The sequence below is a fragment of the Trichosurus vulpecula genome, chromosome 8 (assembly GCF_011100635.1).
Source record: "Trichosurus vulpecula isolate mTriVul1 chromosome 8, mTriVul1.pri, whole genome shotgun sequence".
NCBI classification, from domain to species: Eukaryota; Metazoa; Chordata; class Mammalia; order Diprotodontia; family Phalangeridae; genus Trichosurus; species Trichosurus vulpecula.
The window spans coordinates 208732134-208751431 of record NC_050580.1 but is presented as its reverse complement, the minus strand read 5'-3'; the positions used below and the strand labels follow the sequence as shown (position 1 = coordinate 208751431).

Below are 19298 nucleotides of genomic sequence, written 5' to 3'. Positions count from 1 at the left end.
GTTAGTGAAATGGAAACTGGACTCAGATTCCAAAGACCTGGCTTCAATCTCGGCTTTGCTGCTGACTTCCTGTATGACCACTGGCAGGTCACTTAACATCTCCAGGTCTCATTTCACCTAGCTGCAAATTGAGGGGGTAGATTGGAGGTTGTTATTCTGTTTTGTGTGTCATGTACCACTTTGACAGGGTAAAATCTATGGACCCTTTCATAGACTAATGTTTTTAAATGCATAAAATAAAATCCATAGGATTACAAAGGAAACTAGTTTTATAGAAAGTTATCAGAATGTTAAAAAAAACTCTACCAAATTCATGAACCCCAAGTTAAGAACCCCTGATTGCTAGGTGATTATTAATATACCTTTCATCTCTAAATTCTATGGTTCTGTGACTTGCTAATCATTCAAGCTAGTAAGTTTTAGAGCTGATTCAAACCCAGGTATCTCTTGACTCCAAGACCATTATTCTTCCCACTGTCACACATTGCCTCTGATCGAAGGCTGGGAGAGGGACAAAGGGCTAGGGGCATCCCTTATTTTCCAGGATTTCCATTTCTTTTTGTAATTCTTCTATTAAACCTTGACTAGATGGTCCTGAGGGCAGAGCAGCTATTTTACCAGAGATTGACTAGTGGCACATCTATTTTTCCAAGTGAGAGACTATCCCATATGTTAGTGCAATCTGGCTCTTGAGGGTGAAGCGTCAAAGCATTTTGGCTCATCTCATGCCTTTTAATGCCATTTTTGTTCTATTCCATTTCAGGTTCCTGGCCCATCCGGAAGACCCCTGCAGCTGTGGTGGAAGCCGACAGCTAAATCTTGTGTATGGCGTGGTCAAAGTTGCGGCCCCTCACCTCTGCCTTCCTCCACTTTGGGTTGGTTACTTTTGCGCTCTTCCTCAATGGTCTGCGGGCAGAGGCTAGCACAGCCGGGGATGTGGAAAGTACAGGGCAGAACAATGAATCCTGCTCAGGGTCATCAGACTGTAAGGAAGGTGTCATTTTGCCAATCTGGTACCCAGAGAACCCTTCCCTGGGGGACAAGATTGCCAGGGTCATCGTTTATTTTGTGGCCCTGATCTACATGTTCCTTGGGGTGTCCATCATCGCTGACCGCTTCATGGCATCAATTGAGGTCATCACTTCTCAGGAGAGGGAGGTGACCATCAAGAAGCCTAATGGAGAGACCAGTACAACTACTATTCGAGTCTGGAATGAAACTGTCTCCAATCTGACCTTGATGGCTCTGGGTTCCTCTGCCCCAGAGATTCTCCTGTCTCTGATTGAGGTCTGCGGTCATGGGTTCATTGCCGGAGACCTAGGGCCTTCTACCATTGTAGGCAGTGCAGCCTTCAACATGTTCATCATCATAGCTATCTGTGTCTACGTGATCCCTGATGGGGAGACCCGGAAGATCAAACACCTTCGGGTCTTTTTTGTCACGGCTGCGTGGAGCATCTTTGCCTACATCTGGCTATACATGATCCTGGCAGTATTTTCACCAGGTGTGGTTCAGGTATGGGAGGGCCTGCTCACTCTCTTCTTCTTTCCCATATGCGTCCTCCTGGCTTGGATAGCAGACAGGCGGATGCTCTTCTACAAATATATGCACAAAAAATATCGTACAGACAAGCACCGAGGTATCATCATAGAGACAGAGGGTGACCATCCCAAAGGCATCGAGATGGATGGGAAGATGATGAATTCTCACTTCCTAGATGGGAACCTGGTAACGACGGAAGGCAAAGAAGTGGATGAGTCTCGCAAAGAAATGATTCGGATCCTCAAAGACCTGAAACAAAAGCACCCAGAAAAGGATCTGGACCAGCTGGTGGAGATGGCCAACTACTATGCCCTTTCCCATCAACAGAAGAGCCGAGCTTTCTACCGGATCCAAGCCACCCGTATGATGACTGGAGCAGGCAACATCTTGAAGAAGCATGCAGCAGAACAAGCCAAGAAATCCTCTAGCATGGGCGAGGTACATACCGACGAGCCTGAGGATTTTGTGTCCAAAGTTTTCTTTGACCCATGCTCCTACCAGTGCCTGGAGAACTGTGGAGCCGTCCTCTTGACTGTGGTGAGGAAAGGAGGTGATACCACTAAGACCATGTACGTGGACTACAAGACAGAAGATGGTTCCGCCAATGCTGGGGCTGATTATGAGTTCACAGAAGGCACAGTGGTCCTGAAGCCAGGAGAAACCCAAAAGGAGTTTTCTGTTGGCATTATTGATGATGACATCTTTGAGGAGGATGAACATTTCTTTGTAAGGCTTAGCAATGTTCGCATAGTGGAGGAGCAGCCAGATGAAGGACTACCCCCTGGCGCAATCAACAACCTGCCCTTGCCGAGGGCTGTCCTGTCCTCCCCCTCCGTGGCTACAGTCACCATTCTGGATGATGACCATGCGGGCATCTTCACTTTTGAGTGTGATGTCATTCATGTCAGTGAGAGCATTGGTGTCATGGAGGTCAAGGTCCTCCGGACATCGGGTGCCAGGGGCACAGTCATCGTCCCCTTTAGGACAGTGGAAGGGACCGCCAAAGGTGGTGGTGAGGACTTTGAAGACAACTATGGGGAGTTGGAATTCAAGAATGATGAAACTGTGTAAGTACCTTCTTTCTACCCTCTTCTCCCCACAGACCTGTTCCATTTCCCTCTTTCATTCAGGAATACTCTCCAAATGTTTCTCGTGATTGTCTTAACCTCTTGTTTTGGCTCCATCACAGGTGTGAAAGGTCATCAGACACTTCTGAGCTGTTTTCCACTTCTAAACTCTCCTGACTCCCCAACTTAACTTTTTAATTTTTTTTCCTGGGCAGGGAATCCTATGGCAGGATCTATAGAAACCTACAGTAGTTAGAGGGACAAAAACAACTATGATGTAAGATTTTGGAGATTTGCTAGGAATTAAGAGATTTTTTTCCTGTCCCCATGCTTTTGGGTTTCTGAGACCTTTGAGACTAAACTTTTGACCATTTCAGGCCACTGACAGGAACATCTGGCCAAGCTTCCCTTTAGCTGGTGACTCTAACTCTTACTGGTACCATTTTGGATCTCAGTTGTACTCTTATTCTCTCCAAACATGATTGTTCAGATCTGATTATCTCAAAACCTAGAAGGCAAAGTGGCCTTTTTTACATGCAGGTAGGCTGTCCTTTGATTCCCGACACATCCAATCTGGCTGAAATGGCTCACTTTTACTCTTGCACAAGCCAGGCTCCATCCCAAGACTGAGTACTAGATAAGCATTAAAGGAAAACCCAGAGGAAATTATGGGATGTTTCACCTGAAAGCTGTGTGTCCATCCCCTTCAATAGTACTTTTCATTTGAATAAGATCCTATTATGTCCTATCATAAAGAAAATTAATTCTTTCTACAGCCTCTTTCATGGAAGAATGTCACCCATTTTACACAGCTCATTTGTATTCTGCCCATTTTACACATGGGCAGGTTGAAAGGCAGTAAAGAAAAGGTTCTTACTCAGTTTAGCCCAATCAAAACAAAACGCCATTAGCCAAACCTTTCCAGTAGCGTATAGTGATAATTCTTGGGACTATATCTTATTAGATAGAGTTAGGGCAAATTTTCCCTAGGAGGTGTAGAGGAGAGTGGAGGAAGGAAGGAAAAGAAATGGGGAGCTTTTTTCTGCTGATCCTTTTGTCAATTTCTAGCTTGTATACATAGCAAGCCACAGAATGTTAATTTATACAACAAAAATGGAATGTCTACTTGCTCTCAGTGCCTACTAGTGACATTATCAGAGAATACTAGTTTCAGTATTCCAGGATTTTCTGAACAAGTCAATGTATACCTATATGTCTTCATGATCTTTGAGGCTTCCTGATGGAATTTCTCAAACTATATCTTTCTGTAACTAAAGCCTGAATCTTTTCTTTTGTGCTCCAATATCAGCTTGAACCCATCCCAAACCCCTTAGTCATTTAAACTGTAATGTTACCACTAACAGTAATAAATGAACTAAGGACATTTCTGTTTAAGTGACTAGATTATTTTAGTTGACGATAGAGTTGTACACATGGCCCCACTTTCCTAGATCCTTAATCCTAACCTAAAATAAAAGAATTTAAGAAATGGAAAGGGCCTCAGAATTCATCTGATTGAACCCTCTTATTTTTAAAGATGAGAACAATGAAGTACAGAGAAGTCAACTGACTTGTCTGAGGTAATTCAGTCATTTAACAAACATTTATCCAGTAGAATGGAAATTCCTTGAGAGCCGGGCTGTTTGCCTTTGTGTCTTCATACCTACAGTACCTAGCACCATGCCTTACAAATAGTAAGCGTTTAATAAATGCCTGTTGAATGAGGGAATAAATGAAAGTCAATTTGTAGCTGAGCCAAGACTGGAAGCCAGATCTCCTGACTGCCACTCTAGTGGGAGTCTTTCCTCAAGGCCATATTTCCTAGTTCTGTGTATGTAGGAGGCATCCAAGTATGCCTAAACACATTAGACTTCAGGTAGGTTATAGGGGTCCATGGTCTTACCATGAGCTAGTTTTGGATTAATCATTATAGGTTATACATATATATTTGTCTGTCAACTTAGTTGTGGCTGAGTCCAGGGCCAAGATCTAAATCTACACTTCCTTGTGTCCACATTTCCTTCTATCCCATAGCCTCCCACTGTAGCCCCATTCAATGGAGACATGGGAAGAAGATGGAAGACGACTGCAATTTTGCTTAATCCAGGGATGGTCTATCTCTCACCCTACTTCTGTTTCTGATCCCCTATCCGCTTTGGGGGCTTTACTTTCCCACAAAACCAAATAGCGTTGCAAACCTTGAACCTTCTTACCCTTCCTGCCTTAGGAGTTAATCTGGTTTAAGTCTAGTCTCTGCTAAACTAATATCTTTGGGGACGCTGGAGTCATTTGTTCAGGTTTGTTCTCTGTTGTACTCAAAATGATTCATCAATATCACCCACCCCCAAAAGGTTTTAAGACAATCTGGATCAGTGGGAGTGGTTTATCTCATGTCCTAGTGACTCAGATTTAACACCAGCATCATTTCCCTAACACAGATCTGATCTTTAGGAAGCATGGGTGGATGACATTTGCAAACTGACAGAAGACAAGTTACTAAACTTCTCTATGATTTATGTGACCCTTCAGTAAAGCTCCACTGCATCATGTTGGAAAGAACACAGCAGTAATTCTTGGCTGAAATTTGCTCTAGAAATGAAAAATGAAATAATATCTGTTTCCACCTCTTCTCCAAGAAAATTATTGTATCACATGCTATCCATGGCCTCAGAATTCACCCAGAACTTGTTCAAGATAGAAAATCTTGGCTCTGAGAAAAAAGGGGGAAATTGTTTTCTCTAGGGGTAGTTAGATGATGCCATAGATAGAGCACTGGGCCTGGAGTTAGGAAGACCTGAGTTCAAATCTGCCCTCAGACACTGTGTGGGCAAGTCACTTATCCTCTGTCTGTCTCCATTTCCTCTACTCTAAAATGTGGATAATGGCAGCACCTACCTCCTAGGGTTATTGTGAGGATCAAATGTGATAATATTTTGTAAAGTGCTTAGTATAGTGTTTGTTTCCTTCCTTCCTTTCTCTGCCCTCTTCTTTCTTGAGAAAGGATGGATAAGAATAGCCTTTAGGCCTAGGGATCTCTTCCACCTCGCTCTAGAGCTCATAGATTAGACAACAGGTCCTTGTCCTCCTAGCACAGAGTGAATGAAAAATACTAAATAGTAGCTGTTTCTCTTTTGGACAGGAACCCTGAGGGTCTTCCCCTCCCAGTTTGATTTTTTTTGAGTTTTTGATTAAGGAGGCTATCCCTTGATTACTTCTCAAAGAAGCCTATTCACTGAATGGGCATTAACTCACAGTGAACACCTGAAAAGGCCTTAGCCTGAAAGGGTCAGGGTCTGACAATGCTTCCTGGGCCATCTCCAGTCATCCTGATGAATATCTGGCCACCGGACCCAAATGGCTCTGGAGGAGAAAGAGAGGCTGGTAACCTTGCACGGCCTTCTCTCACTCAAATCAGTCAACTGCAAGTCATGTCATCATCTCCCTGATGTCATGGTCCTCTTCGAAAATGAAGGACAAAGACAACACCAAGGGATCTCTTACAGATAACAAGCCAGCAGCAGATCTGTACCTTCTCTGTCCATGGAAATTGGATATTTCCATATTGGATATTTACATAAGGATATTTCCATCAGAGTGGATTGCAATCTGGAGTGTTAGAGTTTTCAGGGTTATTCATTTGGTGAAACCATGATGGGTTTGGCTTTCTACTATCAGCTCAGCAAGGAGCTAGGTAGATAACTTCCTGGCTACTGGAGGTCAGCTGTTACTCTCTAGCGTCCTTTACTTTATGCAGTAGGTATGAGCAAGACTCAGAGTAAGACAGATTGGAGAAGGGAAAAAAAAAACCTATAATGACTAAGGTAAAGTAGTTTTCTCCCTTGCCTGAGACCCATTATTCCTAAATACCAAAATGTCTGCTGCTGTGTCTCCATGCTCTGGGCCATATTCCCTTTCCAGTATTATGGCTTGCAGGTGGACAGTGGACAGATATCCTAGCAGCTCTGGGATCTTTCCCTTCTGTTATTTGCCTCTTCTACCTTAAGTCTGGCTACAGCAGACCAATAAACAGTGGGAACATAAGCAATTTGCCCAGATTTACCCCAAAAGTCGGGATAGAAGTATAAGTGCATAGTTTAAGATCTTAACAGGCACTAGAAAGTACCCTTTTGGTACTGGGTTGTCTCAGTTTTCATTTCATGCAGGCTTGCTCAATTATAAATAAGTTTCCTTCTCAGTCTGGTGGTGGTAGAGCCCACAGACCACAACCTTGTAAAAACTATATTCTATAGAATACCCTAGATCCTGGTAAAATATGGCAATTCAGAAAAATTGCAGAACTCTATGTAACATTAAGGCGTTATTTATTCTAGGCCCCTGTCTTCAAGCAAGATGATAAATAGAGTACATTTGAGATCCTGTTTTTTTTATGGTGTCCAGAGCCTTCCTGAATAGCTTATTCTAGCATCTAATAAACACAGTATCTCTGACAGTACTAGAAAAGACACCAAACAGTAGATGTGGCTATATAACCCAGGGGTTGTCCATACACACCTGGTCTATCAGTGTCCAGGACTTTTCTCCCACCAGCTTTTGGGAAATTCCAGCCAGAATGGATATGGAGACTCCAAGGATGGTGCATCAGGGTGAGTCTTTAATGTGTCCTATAGAAAAAGAAACATTTGGATGAAGGGGGCCATCAGGGAAGAGCTCTCTGCAAATCCAAGCTGTCTAACCTCAAGACCTATGAGGGCTTTCCTCTTTTGCTGCTCATGCTAGTTGGGGGCTTTGGATAATGTAAAAAGTTTGAAAGAAACAGAGATCCTGCCATGGGCCTTGCTCATTTTTTTCTTTTTTCTTTTTTAATCTCTAATGCTCTTTTATATGGTTCCTAAGGTCAAAGTTATCTCAATCACCTATAGAGATAGAGAGGGAAAAGCGAGGGATAATCAGACAGGGGGATCTGGCAATGGTTCTTTCTGTCTTATCTTATGCTTCCTACAGTTTGGGTTAGTGCAAGGTTCTCAGGAGAAAGACTCCCCCAATCCCTCTCCTGGCCTTGACCTTGATGAACCATGATGCAAGGAAGAAAAGGTCAATGATGTGCTCAGTTTTTTTTTAATTGAAAAAATGAGTCTATGTTTCCTAAACTAAGTCCTAACCCTTAACGCGCAACTTGGACTGGAGACGACCCTGGAATCCTGAGTATTTGGAAGGATAGAATACTGTGATAATAAAAAAAATCCAGCAGAAATCCCAGTCTTAATTTATACAATGTGTTAGGAAACTCTAATGGGGCTCCCAGGACTCCCAGGAATTTGTTCCACGCTCATGTGTTATGATAAATATATTTAAAGATGGTGCTACTGGCCATTTAAAGAGGATTAATGTTAGATTTTCTTAGCTATTCACCCCTGCCCATATCCCCACCCCTGCCTCCAGGTACCTCAAAGGGATCACATTGCAATACAGTTGAAATAAGATATGACCAGTTACAGTTTTCCGGAGGAGACTTACCTTTGCTCATCACAATGGACAGATACATTAGAGTGCAATCCTTGTGTTCCCACACATTTGAGGTTGATTTTTTTTAAAAGCTTAGGATCATGTCTATTCCCATTTTGTCGGATTCACAATTTCTCCTGTGCTTCTGTAACCTTATTTACACTGCTCCTCTGTGTACCTGTTGAGAAATAGGAGCGGCGTTCTTTGCAGCGCATCTGTATCAATCTCTCTAGAGGGTTTCTGATTTTTGCTACAGGGTAGTTTACATACTGAACAGGTGCCCTAAGTAGAGTTTGCAGTGTTCCAGGGTGTTTTAGTTAGCAGTAGCTTAGGATTCATAGCTTTGGAAGGTGGAGAGTATTTTGGTAGAGGTATTATGGTATCCCACCAGGTGTTTTGTCCGACTTATAACATTGTAAAACATGTCAGCTACCATTATGAACTCTACTGGGATGTGAGAAGGATTTGCAGTATATGGAATCTGTTGTATCTTGGTGGGTACCATCTGGAGTTTTCAGCATCCCAGCGGTCACTTTATACATAGACGTAGATTGTTTAGAACAATGTCATGCAGATTTTGCAGTGGATCCTAGTGCCCTTGTATAGGATTTGCAGTATGTTGGATTTGTTGCATCTTGCCGGTCAGTGTACGAGGGTGACTGTGAACAGGACCTTCAGCTTCTTGGGCAATCCATGTAGTGTACGGGGATTTGAGGTGTCCTTCTAGGCAAGCAAGGGTTTGCAGTGCCTTGCTAGGCACTGATTGGAATTTATATCACTCCCCTGGGCAGTGTATAGGGATTTACAATATCCTGTTGGCAAATCCCATACTCTACTGAAGGGGGGACACTGCTTCCTGCAAATCCCATGTACTACCTATGTACAGAAACTTCTGGGTCCTTCTGGGCCAAAGTGTGTGGCACTTACTGATTTTGCTGTGCCCTGTACTAGACGTGGGGGATGGGCTGAGGGGAAGGAAACTGCCGTCCTAGTCCCTGGCCCTGGTAAAATGCATCCAGCTCAGCACAAACCAGAAGCTGGAATTAAGCCTGCCTCTGCATGGATCAGCAGAAAATATTCCCTGTCGGTGCTGTCCAGCAGCACAGAGCCCAAGGCTGCTCACTATCCCTTTGGCTACCCTCCCTTAGCAGCCTGGTGTCAGAGGAGGGCTGCCTCTGTTCTCAGGTACGCTAACATTTCCCTATATCATTTTAAAAGCTTCTGTCTGGGCTGGGTTCCCAGAGCAACCTCTCACTTCCAAATACCAGTAGAAAGCTTTCCTGCCGGTCATGCCAATACCATGACAGCATGAGAGTCCTCCCTGTGTCTCCCCTTCTCTCTTTCCTGTTCCCCTCCCCAGCAGGACAGCTGCTTGCCTTGGTTTAGTTGAGGCCAGTCAGGCACCCCCTCTTCCCCCAAGTGCTGTAATTTGATGACTTTCCAGGAACTCCCAGGAAGCATGTCTCCTCCATGAAGTTGCATAGCAGGTGACCTTGTCCTGTGGGTGTCTTGGGGAGGGGGGAGGAGGAATCAGGGGATGTTGCTGGAGTTGGTGGGGGGAGGGGCAATAACCTAGATACTAAAGAACCAGAATGTCAGTGAAGTGTTCTCAGTCTCTCCCATGTTTACATGAATGGGGCAAATCTCTTTGAATTGGATTTTCCTTTGGAATCCATTATGCAGGATCCTCTCTCACCTTCTGCATTTGAACCCCATAATGGCATGGAATTTCCCTGGGCGTTGGGGAGAAAGCATAGTATAGTGAGGAAAGCCACTCATCATAGTTATTCAATAAACATTAAGCGCCTACTATGTGCCAGGCACTGTGCTAGGGGCTGCGGACATAGAGAAAGGCAAAAACCAAAAAACTCCAAAACAGTCCCTGATCTCAAGAAGCTCGTTCAAAATGGGGGGCACAAACAAACAACTATGTACAAACAAGCAGTAGGGTTAGAAGACCTGGTTTTTGCCACTTAGGAGCTGTGCAACTAAGCAACCTCTCTGAGCTCTTTTTTCCCCCCAGAGGAATCGGTATGCTATAGTGGAAAATTTAGTCAGAGGACCTGAATTTGAGTCTTGGATTTGCCACTTAGTAACTGTGTGACCTTGGGCAAGTCACTTACTATCTCTGAGCTTCACTTTCACCATGAATGAAATGGGGATGAGAATACTAGAATTACTTCACCCATACGGTTGATTTGAGGATTCGGTGAAATAATGCATGTAAACTGCTTTGTAAATTGTAAAGCATGATACAAATGAGTTAGTATCCATATAAATTAGGAATAATAAAACTTAACATACCGACCTTGAAGAGTTATTGTGAGGAGCAAATGAGATAATGGGTGTAAAGTGTCATCTAGATGTTGGCTCTTATTATGTGAAGCATTTCAAACCCTATGTAATACCTTCTGGGATCCTTCGGAACCTGATGGATTAACATTAATAAGGTACTCACTATCAAGCCAGTTGTCACATCTTCTCTACTAGGGAGGGGTTCTTCCTCTATTGAGAATACATAGGAAGTTCCCATGTCGATATGGCTGTGGGCCAGGACTATTAGCATTCATTCAACAAATTTTTATTAATGCTGCTATGTGTAATGTAAAATGTTAGGTGCCTCAGGAGGCACAAGGAGATACGGTAGTTCTTGTCCTTAAGGAGTGTCTCCCTTTCACACACTCTCACATTATGGCCAAACCAAGGTGCTCCTCATTTCCTGATCCCGTCCTTTCCTTTCAGACCCCCATGTCCCTTTGTAGGTTCCCTGCCCCACCACACCCAGGACTGGAATGGTTTCCCCTGACATTTCTCCCTGGGAAAATGCTTCCTATCTTTCAAGGCCCATCGCAGGTGCTGCTTCCTACACACAGTCTTCCCTGATCTCCCCAGCTGTACATAATGTTAATTATTTCCCTCTTCCCCCTTTACAAGATACATACGTAGCTGGATCTCAATGCTGATCAGTATGGAAGCTTGAACTTGCTCCACTTTTTCTGACGTGGCCCAGTTTGCTCTTCCTTTGGCCATTTCGTAGCCCTTGACTTACAGGTGGTAACCATATTGACACCAGACTTAGTCTAGACAACTGATCATCTTTAATCTCACTGAAGCTAGGGATCCACCAGTCTCTGCCTTCCCTAGTAACAGGATTACAGGTATGTACTACGGGTGTGTGCCTAGTCTCTTTTCAAATCTTTCATACATTTATCACCTTATAGAGTGTATCATAGCTTTTGTGTATTTGTATATTGTGTATATGCATAGTACAAGTGTGTATTATAAGCTCCCCAAGGTCATGGAATATATCTTATTTCATCTTTGTAACCCTAGCGCAATGAATGCTTTGCACGCAGTAAATGATTAATAAATGCTTGTGGAATTGAATTGAACTCCAGTACGATAGAGGGAGACATGACACACATACAGAAAAATATGATATAAAATGGAATATTAAAACTGCATAGGAGGTGCTTATAGACTGTGGGAATTCATGAGGAAGAAATGGTTTCCAACTAAGGGGAGAAGAATCAGAGTAGATTTGACAGAAGAGGTGGCATTTAAATCTGTCCAAGCCTTCTAATAAATAGTTGCTGAACTGGACATAGGGTAAGAGATTTAGAGTTAGAAGGCCCTTAGAAATCATCTTGTCCAAGGCTTCTTTTCCACTCCCTACCCCTTTTCCTTTTAGGCAGCATTTGTTGGAGTTGCGTGTCCTGAGGGCAGGCACAGTGCAATGCTTTGTGTTCAGAACCAAGGCTGCAGTGGAGTTTCTCGGGGCAACACGGGCAAGCGCTGCTAGAAACACCTTGGATTCATTATGTATTTGATTTTTAATTAATTTTTGGTCCTTGCATGTTCAGAAATCTTTTACTATTGACATATTTTTTTTGCGACCCCACGTGGGGTCACGACCCACAGTTTAAGAAGCGCTGCCACCTTTTTTATTTTACAAAAGGCAAAACAGAGGTGCAAAAGTGAAATGTCATGGCCAAGGTCACACAAGCACTGTGTGATAGAGCCAGGATTTGAACCCAGGTACTTTGATACAGTGTTTTTTCCCCCTTGCACCTTGGTGTCTCAACCTTCCTATTCTACAGAGGAGAAAACTGAGTCTCAAAGAAGTTAATGGACTACGCAGCTTGTAAATGGCAGTGCTAAAGTTCTCTGATTTTAGATCCCACACTCTTATACTGTGCTTTCTATAATGGATACTTAAGAGAGGTTAAATGCCATAACCACACAGCTAGTAACTATCAGACACAGGACGTGAAACTAGTTCTTACCTGACAGCCAGTCGAGCACAATTTCCACTGCTCCTGAAGGATGGGTAGATACAATAGGGAGAAGGAGAAGGCAAGGGCTGTTGCAAAACTCCAAAATTTTTTTTAGTATTTATCCTTTTCTTCTTCCTTCTCTGTCTTATATTCTTTTACCCTTGTGACATAGACATTTGGATATTTCTCTGTACCTCTTTAGCTTATTTGTCCTCTCTTTTTCCTCTTAGAGTACTTATCCACTCTTCTATGGAACTTCATTTTCCCTAACAAGTGAGGGATGGTGGGGGGTGGGGTGGAGAAAGGGAGTAAGGAGTTTTATATAGTACCTACTATGTGCCAGGCACTGAGCTAAGCTCTTTACAAATATCTCATTTGATCCTCATAACAATTCTGTGAAGTACGTGCTATTATAATCCACATTTTACAGTTGAGAAAATTTGAGGCAACTCTTCCTCTATCGGGGAGAGCATGTGGAACTTGTGTTTGTCTTTTGTTTTCGAAGAGGACCATGACATCAGGGAAATGAAGACATGACTTGCAGTTGATTTTGATCTGAGTAATGGAAGGCTGTGCAAGGTCACCAGCCTCACTTTCTCCTCCAGAGCCATCTGGGTCCAGTGGCCTGATATTCACCAGGAGGACTAGAGATGGCCCAAGATGCATTGGGAGACCCTGGCCCTTGCAGGCTAAGGTCTTTTCACATTCTCACTTTGAGTGTGGAGCTACGTAATAGGCTTAAGTATCTTGCCACTGAGAGTAGAGCTGGGCTCTGAGGACTATATACGATTTCCTGATGATGATGGTGAGGTGAGGACCTATAGATTATGCTAAGAGAGAAGACATTCAGTACTCTTTGCATGAAGAGAAAAATAAGTCCCGGGGTTAGCAATTCCCCACTGAGGGGCACTAAGGTGCAGATGTTGATCTGACACAAGCAATTTGGCAATATACTATCTTCTTAGGGTATATATCAGATTGATAATGGAGAATCTCCAGAGATTGTTTAAATCTGGAGACTAATGCCCACTTCTAGTGATTCACTTGGGGGAAATGATAGCACCAGAAGGAAGCTAGAAAGCATCTCTAGGAAGTGGGAATTAGACAAGAAACTGAAGACCTTAAGAACACAAGCAATGTTTTCCATCACTGCTGCTGATAGAAGGAAGGGGATTTAGCAGAGAAAGTTGTATGTGAAAAGTGATTAGCTTGTTAAAGAAGTTGGTGACGGAGAATGGGATTTGGATTTCTCAACCTAGTCTTAGGAACCAAAAATAATGGGCTTTTGGACAGGGATAGAATCCATCTAATGAGGGCTAGAATGAACATATTTTCCTAGGGACTTGCAGATCTGGCAGAAAGGATCTTTATTTTAAAAAATAGAATAGAACGGAATGGAAAAGGGAGAGGAAAAAATGAAGGCATACGTCTGCTAAGTCAGATATCTCTAACAGTTGTAGGCATGTTATGTTGTTGTTCAGTCATTTCTCAGATGTGTCCAACTCATCATGATCCCATTTGGGGTTTTCTTGGCAAAGATACTAGAGTGGTTTGGTATTTCCTTCTCCAGCTCATTTTACAGATGAGGAAATTGAGGCAAACAGGGTTAAATGACTTGCTCACACAACTAGTAAGTGTCTGAAGCCAGATTTGAACTCAGGAAGATGAGTCTTCTTGACTCCAGGCCCAATGCTCTATCCACTGTGCCACCTACCTACCCTGGCATGATGTAGGAAGAAGACAATGTCCAAGAAGAGTATAAGTAATAATGCATCTTTAGCTGCCTGTCCGTGAACCATAGAACATAAATAAAATGAGCCAGAGATCTTATTTAATATAGGAGATAAAATTAGGTATGACTGAAACATGTCAGAATGTGACTCATGACTGGAGTATGGCAGTGACAAGGTATAAATTACTCAAAGGGAACAGATTAGTTAACAGAGTGGTGAAATATTACCATATAGCCAAAAACAAAAGTAAAAAACCTGTTATCAGGAACTCTACAAATTGTGGCTTAATAAAGACCATTTGGGTTAGGCTCGGTGGGAGGAAGAAAAGAATTGATATTGTGGGACTATATTACAGAATGGAAGCAAATGATGAGCTTCAGAAATAAATCACAAAGACAGGAGTAGTGAAGGAGGATATCTACTGGAGGGTCTCTCCCAAATGAAAGCCTAACGGCCTATAAATTCTTACCTTGGTTTGATGTCGATTTTAGTCTTTGAAGAAGGAAGTGATAGGGAGAACAAAATTCTAAGCACATGAATGAGATGATTCTGATGAGGAAGAAAGAGGAGGATTGTCCAGAGAGGTACGTTGTGGCCACATTGGTGCAACTCAATGACTAATGATGTAAAAGACATGTTGGAAATGAGGTCAGGTAACTGAGGGTGAATATGAAACAGTAGCCCTACCTTTTAAGAATATTGTCAGGTAGGTTAAAGAATAGAACCATCTGAGGCATGCATTAGAGAATAGGGACGATGAAAAGGTTGTGGATTTTTAAATAGCTATATTGGGAGCAAGAGGAAGATTAAGAAGGGATAAGACCACTGTTCGGGTTGAGAAGACTCAATGGACATATGATAATGGATGGTGCTGAGAATGCAGGCCTACTCGACTTGTATTGTGCTTCTGTTTTCTCTACCAAGGAGAATGATCTTCAGACTGAGAAACAGAAAAAAATTAACAAAGGATTAAAAACCAAGATAAATGAGGAGATGTTAAAAGAATACCTACATGGACCCAATTAATTCAAGTCACCAGGGTTAGATGAAGTATATCCCAGTACAAGAAAGGAAGCAAACATTTATTAAATGCCTACTATGTGCCAGAAACTGTGTTAAACATTTTACAGATATTACCTCATTTGATCCTCACAACAAGCCTGGAATGTAGGTCTTATTATTGTCCTTGCTTTATATTTGAGGAAATAGAGATAGATGGAGGTTAAGTAGCTTGCATAGAGTCATGCAGCTAGTTAAGTATCTGAGGCTCAAGATCTTCCTTGATCAAGGTCCAGTGGTCTTTTCTCCATGCCACCCAACCGCCTTTTAATGGTTTGAAAGAAGTGGCCAATATAACTGCCATGTCATTAACAATCATCTTTGAAAAATTGCAGTGGGTGGGAGATACACCACAGTACTGGGAATGAGCCAACTCTTAGATTTTCAGAAGAGTCATAAGAATATAAATTTAGAACTGGAAAGGATATTAAAGGTCATTGAATCAGGTTCCCTCTTTTTACAGGTGAGGGAACTGAAAAAAGGTGATGCGGTAGATTCTTCAAACTGTACACTACTGAGCTTGGCTTTGATTCCTATAAAAATTTCCAGAGGGAAAGTTTGTGAACACTTGAAAAGGAATCACTAGGAGTCCACTTGAATTCATCAAGAAAATATCATGCAAGACCAAACTCATTTGCTTTTTTGACAATACGGTTTGATTAGACTGGCAGATCAGCCAGTCTAAGCCATATATGGTAAAGTCTCTCACAGCATCCCTGTGGAAAAGAGGGCATGCTATCGGTTGGATAATATGGTAGCTTCAGAACTAGCAGAATAATCAATTCAATTCGACAAACTTTTGTTAAGTAGACAGGCATGATATAGGAAGTGATAAGAGAAGCCATGATAAGTTAATTGACATTTGGCTCCAAGTCTGTGATTCTTTTAGTTCAGAGGTATCAAACATGTGGCCCAGCACTGCCTACTACAGTCTTGAGAGCAGCCCCTACCAGATTCAAATGTTACTGGGACATTTTAAACAAAAAATAAAAATATAACAGGACATATGTAACATTTTAAAACTAAACCAATTTGTGGTCTGCAGAGATCCTCATGTATGGATTAGCGGCTCCATTTCTATTTGTGTTTCACACCACTGCTTGTAGAGGAATACTGAAATGCTATAGGACTCCATCCCTGACCCACTTCTGGTCAACTTTTTAGAAATGACTTAGATGAAGTCATACATAACATTTGACATTTGTGTAGTGCTTTAATGTTTACAAAGGACTTTAGACACATGATCTTATTTCAGTTTCACAGTATCTCTGTGAGAAAGGTACTCCAGATATCATAGTGTAGTTAAGGGAAAAGAGTATTGGATTTCGAGTCAAAGAACCTGAATTCAGATTCTGGCTCTGTCACTATCTGTGTGACTTTGGACAAGTCACTTAACCTCTCTGGGCCTCAGTTTCCTCATCTCTATAATGAGGAAGGTGGATTAGATGAGCTCTGTCCTCTTCAACTCTAAATCTATGATGCTGTTATCCCCATTAGACAGAGAAATCAAAGTTTAGAGGAAATAAAGCTAATAAGTGCCAATAGCAGAATTTGAATCCAACACCAGAATTCTACTCCCTTGGCAGTACTGCCAGGCTTATCAAGTTTATAGATGACACGAAACTGGGAGAGACAGCTAGTATGTCAGATGTCAGGATCAGAATCTAAACCACCATAACAAGAAAGAATTGTGTACTAGGTCCAATAATACAAAATTTCATGATATTAAATTTTAAGTCCTATACTTAGGCTAAAAGAAATCAGTATGTAAGTACAGAATTAGGAAGATGTGGCCAGACAATGGTTCATATCAAAAAGACCCGAGGGAACAGTGAATTCAATAAGAAGCTTTGAAAACTCCTAGAGACCCAAAGTCATAATTTTCTGTTGTAAGCCAGGGCACCACATCACAAATACAGAGAACATTCTGGTACCAGCCTAGTGATGGAAATCCTCAAGTAGTTGCTGAGGATATATGTCTTGATTGCAAAGTTTAGTGGAATAATGGAAGTTTCTTTTTTTAGGAAGCAGAAAATATGTATGGCTGGAATGTGAATTATTAAGGAAAATGTTCAGGTACAAGCAATGATAAAAGAAGAAAGATGAATGAGCTGCCCAGAGCCATTGGTCAGACATAAGAGGGGTGAATTATATTGAGGGGAGGATGAGGTCTCAAAGCAGAATGGGCTACTTTGGAAGACTGAGAGGTCTCTTTCTTTGAAGATCTTCAATCAGGGATAGATGGCCACTTGTCTGGGATGTTGTAAAAAGCAGTTTCTTTTTGGGTATGATTTGGATTGATTAAATGATCCCTCTGATATTCCAAGATTCTGAGGATAGATAGATGGACATCTGTCATCTTGATTAAGGAAATCGGTGTGCTTATTTTTATTTGTTTGTTTTTTAGTGGAAAGAGCTCTGGTTTTGGAGCCAGAGGACCTGGGTTCAAATACCAGCTTGACTCCTTACTTCCTATGTGATTTTGGTCATATTAGTCAGTCAATAAGCATTTTTTAAAAAGCACCTACTGTGTGCCAGGCGCTGTGCTAAATACTACAGATACAAATATGAAAAACAATAAAGACAGTCCCTGCCCCTCAAGAAGCTTACAATCTAATGGAGGAAGATAAAAACAAAAAAGGAACCTGAAAAGGGATGGAGTGGGGTGGGGGAATAGAGAAGAAGCCACCTCATATGGGGGCATGATGGAGAAGTCAGAAAAGGCTCCAAGTAGTGTAGCCAGGTGGGAAATTAAGAAATGTCTGTCCTGAGCCCCTTCCTTAAATGGAAGCTTTGGGGTTCATGGCTCTATCCTCAATCAGAGGGGCAGAGGGTAGTGATTAATGATGTGTGAGTACCAAAGCTGATTCATTCTTGCAGGAAGATGAGGTTTCCCAGTGTAACTTCACTTTTCTGGACAATCAGCATAGGATGCTGTGGTTAGAAAAGATGGTCTCCTGGGCTGCTCCTAGCAGTCCTAAGTCCCACGATCCTCCAAACCCTAGGCTGGAGAGCTTGACTTCAGTTCCTGCTGAAACACAACCCTACATAAGACATGGTTTTTTAAAAAAACCCATCTAATTAAAAACCTCATACTATCTCAGGCTGAATGAATGGGAACATTATGTCCAGAATGGAGGGAGTTCTAATCCTGCTGTGTTCTGCTCTGACCAGACCACACTTAAAATAATGTGTTCAATTCTTGGTACCACATTTTAGGAAGGACCTTGACAAACTGGAACATGTCCAAAGGAGGTTAACTGGATCTTTGACGTAGATAAAAGAAGACCTGGGAAGGAAGGACAGGACATGACATGATGGCTGTCTTCAAAATAGAAGTGCTATCATGTTGGGGAAGAATTCAACATTTTTTCCTTGGTCCCACAGGCAGCACTAGGAACAACAGGAGGAAGTTGCAAGCAGGCTAGGTGGCACAGTGGATAGAGTGCTGGGCTTAGGGTCATGAAGACCTGAGTTCAAATCCAGCCTCAGACACTTACTGACTGTGTGACCCTGGGGAAGTTGCTTTACCCTGTTTTCCTCAGTTTCCTCATCTGTAAAATGAGCTGGAGAAGGAAATGGCAAATCACTTCGGTATCTTTGCCAAGAAAAACTCAGATGGGGTCATGAAGAGTCAGACGTGCCTGAACAAAAACAAAAGCAAGAGGAGAAACCTCAAACAAATTAGAACTATCAAAGTGAGATGAATGGGTCGCCTTATAAGGCTGTAAGTTCCCCTTCTTCAGGAGAATGGTTTAATGGGTAGATCCCTGGGTTTGTCAGGAAGAGCTGGGTTCTAATCTAACCTCAGACATTTTCTAGCTGTGTGACTTTGGGTAAGTTACCTAATAGACCTTTAGTTTCCTCGTCTGTAAAACAGGGATACTAACGGCATCTACCTCTTGATGTTTTTGTAGGGATTAAACAAGATTTTTTTGTAAAATGTTTTGCCAACTTTCGTGCATGATATAAACATTAATTATTATCATCATTAATCATTATTACTGAAGGCCTTTAAGCAGAGGCTGGATGACTATTTCTTTTTTTAGTTATTAATTAATTTCTTTTTTTTAATTTACAACACTCAGTTCCACAAGTTTTTGAGTTCCAAATTTTCTCTCTCTCCCTCTCCTCCCCCCGACCCCCCTAAGACAGCA

At 42.1% G+C, this 19298-nt stretch overlaps 1 protein-coding gene across 1 annotated transcript in view; it reads left to right on the top strand.

Annotated features, from left to right (window-relative positions):
- Window positions 1–797: 797 nt before the first annotated feature.
- SLC8A3 (solute carrier family 8 member A3) overlaps window positions 798–19298 on the top strand; it is a 176094-nt gene continuing 157593 nt past the window's right edge. The window contains exon 1 of the mRNA XM_036737154.1: window positions 798–2609. Within this exon, the coding sequence (XP_036593049.1) occupies window positions 826–2609 (1784 nt within the window). The 5' untranslated portion in view covers window positions 798–825. The remainder of the gene's footprint in view (window positions 2610–19298) is intronic.